This window comes from Salvia miltiorrhiza, chromosome 8, assembly GCF_028751815.1.
Source record: "Salvia miltiorrhiza cultivar Shanhuang (shh) chromosome 8, IMPLAD_Smil_shh, whole genome shotgun sequence".
Taxonomy (NCBI): domain Eukaryota; kingdom Viridiplantae; phylum Streptophyta; class Magnoliopsida; order Lamiales; family Lamiaceae; genus Salvia; species Salvia miltiorrhiza.
Window position 1 is genome coordinate 38,531,996 of NC_080394.1, and position 5,540 is coordinate 38,537,535.

General features: G+C 43.4%; 1 protein-coding gene across 1 annotated transcript; it reads left to right on the top strand.

The window, feature by feature from the left end:
• Nucleotides 1-1,087: 1,087 nt before the first annotated feature.
• LOC130996687 (11S globulin seed storage protein 2-like) lies at nucleotides 1,088-2,784 on the top strand. Its single transcript, XM_057921985.1, has 4 exons — nucleotides 1,088-1,420; nucleotides 1,482-1,735; nucleotides 1,816-2,229; nucleotides 2,301-2,784. Exons 1-4 carry the CDS (start codon nucleotides 1,099-1,101, stop codon nucleotides 2,688-2,690), a joined length of 1,380 nt encoding a protein of 459 aa, XP_057777968.1. The 5' UTR covers nucleotides 1,088-1,098; the 3' UTR covers nucleotides 2,691-2,784.
• The last annotated feature ends 2,756 nt before the right edge of the window (nucleotides 2,785-5,540 follow it).

A 5,540-nucleotide genomic window follows, 5' to 3' on the forward strand; every position in this document is an offset into this window, starting at 1 on the left:
TAGAAAATGAATCATAATCCCCCTCTAATCTATGCATCCAAGCCCTATTTATAAGCATGAGCATAAACTTAAGGCCCTTGGGCCCATTAGACCCCTGAAGCCCATTAGTCCAATGAATCAAGCCCAAACCCCATTATTCTAATCTACATCTCGAAATTGAGCCACCAGAGCTGGAAAGCAGAGCCGAGCTGAGCCAAGCCGAGAGTCGGGGCAATCATGTATCAAATATCAGAAATAATCACAATAATAATAATAATAATAATAATAATAATAATAATAATAATAATAATAATAATAATAATAATAATAATAATAATAATAATAATAATAACTAGAAATATTCCCGTTATGTAGTGCCCAGCGCTAATGCATATTTTACTCATCATCACACACTTTTGTGAAAAGTGTGTAATAGTGTGAAATACATTATTACAAGATTTTTGAAAAAGCATGTAACAATGTAAAATATACACTGTTACATATTTTTTCGCAATTACACACACTTTAAAGTTAACACATTTTTGCAAAAAAATGTGTAGCTGTATTAAGGATATAATTGTAAATTTACATTAAAAAAAAATACTAGTTTTTTCATATTTTTATTTAGGTGAACACTTTTCCTTTTCTTATACAAAAGGAGCTAATTGAGGCCATTAACGCTTAATTATACATACTACTATCTTTTAAAAGTGAACAACATATTCATTTGTTGTACATATCAATTAAAAGTGAATTCCTGAATCCTTATCATTAATCACTTAATATTATAAATGTATAATAAAACAAATATATAACATGAAATTAATCTCACAAGACGCAAAGTGAATCCTAAGTAGAGCAAAACATACGTCATGTAATTGAAATAGCATGGAATCTCAGACATCCATGGCCAAGTGTTAGGCAGGCTGCAAATGTGTTAGGAAACGAAGCATGCAATTCACCACGCATATTTTTCACACACACAATCCCCTTGCGATGTGTCTGCTAACCCACGCCACACTCCATGCAGATGCAGACACCCTAAAACCCCCTTATAAAATCCCACCATTCCACTCGCACATTCCTCACTACTCATCTCTCTCTCTCCCCTAATCAACAATGGCGTCCAAGTTTCTTCTCGCTCTCTCTCTATCCCTCCTAGTTTCAGCTGCGCTTGGAGATAGACAATATGCACCGAGAGAAACCATGGCCGGCCGGCCCCTCCGCCTGAGCCGCCCCCAGCAATGCCGCATCCATCGCATCTCCGCTGTCCAGCCCCGCAACCAGATCCAGTCCGAGGGCGGCTTCACCGAGCTCTGGGACGAGTTCGAGGATCAGTTCCAATGCGCCGGCGTCGTCGCCATGAGGAACACTCTCCGCCCCAACGCCCTCTCCTTGCCCAACTACCACCCTAACCCCCGCCTCGTCTACATCGAGAAAGGTACAAATTTGTGCATCAGTTTCCAATTAGGGCTCATTAATTAATTGCCTCCGTAATGCAGGTCAGGGATTCATCGGCGTCATCTTCCCCGGCTGCGCCGAGACATACCAAGCCCGCGGCGGTCAACAGGAAGCCGAGCGCAAAGGAGACGAGAGAGACTTGCACCAGAAGATACACCGCATCCGCCGCGGCGACGTCATCGCACTCCCCCCAGGCGCAGTCCACTGGTGCCACAACGACGGCAGCGAGGACTTGATCGCTGTCTCCATCAACGATCTCAACCACCAAAGCAACCAGCTCGACCAGAAATTCAGAGTACTAATTAATTAATTGATTGATTAATAAAATCCTGCAATTCGTTTTCTAAATAAATAAAATGGAAAAAATGGGCGCAGGCATTCTACCTGGCCGGGTCAGCGCCGCAAAGAGGCAAGGGCGGCGAGGAGGCGACGTTCCACAACATATTCCAAGCATTCGACGCGGAGCTGATGGCGGAGGCCTTCAACGTGTCCCCCGACCTCATCAGGCGGATGCAGGCGACGGAGGAGGAGAGAGGGCTGAGCGTCATCGCCCGCGAGAGCATGAGCTACATCCGGCCCGACGAATACCAACGCAGGGAATCTTCTAGACCCTACAACAACGGCTTCGAGGAAACCTTCTGCGCGATGAAGATCCGCACCAACATCGAAAACGCAAAGGACGCCGACATCTACTCAAGGGAGGCCGGAAAGCTCAACGTCGCCGACAGGCACAAGCTCCCCATCCTCAGCTACCTCGACATGAGCGCCGAGAAAGGCTCTATCTTCGCGGTAATTAATTAAACTTAGAATTTTGATCAACAAATTATATGGTGTTGTCTGAGTTGGCAAAGTGCATGCAGAATGCGATGCTGAGCCCCCACTGGGTAATGGAAGGGCACACGATCGTGTACGTGACCCGGGGCGAGGCGCAGGTTGAAGTGGTGGACCACAGCGGGCAGGCGATGATGAAGGAGCGGGTGAGCCAGGGAGACATGTTCGTGGTGCCGCAGTTCTACACGTCCACGGCCAAGGCCGGGAACCAGGGATTCGAGTGGGTGGCCTTCAAGACCAGCGGCAACCCCATGCGCAACGACATGGCCGGCTACACGTCCGCGCTCAGGGGAATGCCACTGCAGGTTCTCACCAACGCCTACCAGATGTCGCCCTCCGAGGCGCAGGCCATCAAGACCAACCGTGGCAGCCAGACCTTCTTGCTCTCTCCCGCCCGCCGTGCCGGCAAGCCCTATTGAGCTCCGCTACCTGCTTTCTTTCTTTTAATTTCTGTATCTAAGAAGAAAAACCCTATTTTCTCAGGGCTCAATGTAATAATCTTCAACTGCTGAGTCAACTCTTAATAATAAGAGCGGCTTCCCACTCCTTTCTTCTCTCACTCTCTCCTCATTTTCTATCTTCTTTATAATAGCAAAACCACTTATCCTAGGTGGCATGCTTAAAATTGTTCAATTTCAATAATTTATTATATATAATTTTAATCATTTATTAATTAATTAACTATTACATTTCATATAAACATTCATTAATCTTAATAAATATATATATATAATAATAATAATAATAGTAATATTAATTTTACATATAATCTAAATTAGTAAATTTTATTATTTATTTTATCTCGTTAAAAATTAGATTTAGATTTATATGTCTGACAAGAAAAAAATTATAATTTATATACGATTAAAGATTTTAATTGAATGTTAGTGATTAGATGTATATTTATTATTAATTTTATATTTCTCAAAAGCGTATATATTATATGTATATGTTACAATACATTACACTGTATGAATATATATATATATATATATGTGTGTGTGTGTGTGTGTGTGTTGAAATATAATTTTTATTAAAAAAAAGAAAGAAACAAGACCTAAAAACCCATAAGAGCACACACGCAAACAAGGGACCGGATCACAAAGAAGCCCAAAAAAAAATAAAACAAAAACAGACGAAAGCCACCCGCAAGAGATCAAAAATCTAAAAGGTCGTCCTCATCCAAAGAAGCATCATCATCCAATATATATATATATTTATTTATTTATATATATATATATATATAATATTTATTTATATTTACATATATATATATAATATTTATCTTCTTAATTTTTAATAAAATTAATTTTAAATTGTATTTGAATTGAGACATGCACGTATATGTAAATTATAAACGGGTCCGGTCATTATTAAAATGCATTTTTATTAAAAGAAAAAAGAAAAAAGAAAAAACCTAAAACCCTTGAAAGCACAGAAGAGCAGACTAAGGGCCGAGCCTCATTAAAACCTTTTCACGGAAAATCCAGTGGGAAAAACCGTGAAAATGAAAAAGAGTACCCGTCTAGAACAAAAAGAGGAGAGAGGGGAGAGCGGAAGGGAAAGTTTCCGGAACTCCGACCTAACCATCGTCCCCAAACAGTCCCGGCTCTTCCCTCAAGAAAAATAACAAGAAAATGGCATAAGGTCGGTGATATGCCGTCGCCTAAATGCCAGAATAAAGAGTCGAAGCTATACGGCCGGTTATACGCCGTCGTCGTAAGCTCACTAGAAGACCAACCCCACTCAGTAAAGCTACACGGCCGGTTATACGCCGTCGCCGTAAGCTCACTAAAAGACCAACCCCACTCAGTAATGCTACACGGCCGGTTATACGCCGTTGCCGGGAGCACAACTAAAAAAACGACCCATCTTAAGAAAGCATCCCGGTCGGTTATATGCCGTCGCTGGGATCTCTCTGTCACGCTCAAATCCAACAAACCTCTCCACCTGAGCAGCATAACCATCGAACATCTGCCAACGTCCGAGTCCAGCGGCCAAACCCAATAAACCAAAGACTGAAGCCGAAAAAGATTTCTCCAAACAGAGGGGAGAAGAGTGACGGGGCCGGCATTCCCGTGAGAAACAGAACCCAACTTTCGCCAAATCCGCCACTTCCAGTTCCAAGAGTCAGGGTTCGATCTCGTCCAAACAGGGAGCCTCGGAATATGCTCAATGACAACCGCCCAGGATACCAGGTGTTCGACAAAAGTCCTTAACCAATACTGGAGCAAACTTGTCCACCAACTGTTCGACGAAACCATCAAACCACGCCATCTTTCCTGACTCCTCTTCCACCCCACACAAGAGGGTTGGACATTACAAAAACCCGAGCTGAGAGTCCATCCGCCCAAGAAACCCATCTGCCAAACTCTCCAACCAGAAAAATCGAGCAAACATGCCTGACCAAACGAACCAACTAGCGCTAAAAACAAGTACCAGTTACATGATAACTCGAACATGACTATGCGTAGACATGTCCCGCGACACCGCGAGCTTGATTTCCTCAATAGCAAAAGGCCACCATCCCTCCCGACGATCATTGTTTGCCATAATATCAGCCGGCTGATTGCCTTCCCTATAGATGTGCGTAACAATCAGCGAAATATCGCGAAGATGGTGAAGAGCCTATTTCCAGGAAGCGATAAAGCGCCACGGAACATCCAACGTCCTGGACTCCAGAAGTCTCACGACATAGGTCGAGTCGGACTCAATCCAAAGATGAAACCAGTGCCTATTATGAGCAATGTTAATGGCCGTGATAATCGCCAAAAGCTCCGCTTCAAAAGCAAAACCAACGCCACCTTTTATATGAAAGCATCCACGAACCACCGCCCAGTTGTCCCTGAACACACCTCCAGCGGCGATGATGCCCGGCGAACCCATCGCGGAACCATCGGTATTTACTTTAATCCAGTGACGAACCGGAGGCCACCAGTGCACTTCAACCATGTGAGGAGGAGGTGCCACCTTGTTAGGCACACCGAGGTTTCTTGAGATAATATAATCATTCCAAGAGCTATTAGTATTGCCCAAAATCAGAGACGTGCTGTCTATTTCCTTGAAGAAGCCTTTCACAAAGGCCAAAATAGATCGACCATCAAAACTGGCATTATCGAAGATGACCAAGTTTCTGCAATCCCAAATCTTCCACATGAGGGAGATAATCCCAGCTTTCCAGAAAGCCCTAATTCGAGCACTAAAAGGAGCATTCCAAGCCGCAACGAGAAAATCATGAATATCAGCGCACTCCAGAAGATGATCCATCT

What these genes read in the sequence shown, in the direction of transcription:
- LOC130996687 (XM_057921985.1), top strand. Translation starts at nt 1,099, where the DNA reads ATGGCGTCCAAGTTTCTTCTCGCTCTCTCTCTATCCCTCCTAGTTTCA. An exon ending in AGCTCGACCAGAAATTCAGA is followed by an intron (nt 1,736 to 1,815) that starts GTACTAATTAAT and finishes AAATGGGCGCAG; the next exon opens with GCATTCTACCTGGCCGGGTC. An exon ending in AGAAAGGCTCTATCTTCGCG is followed by an intron (nt 2,230 to 2,300) that starts GTAATTAATTAA and finishes AAGTGCATGCAG; the next exon opens with AATGCGATGCTGAGCCCCCA.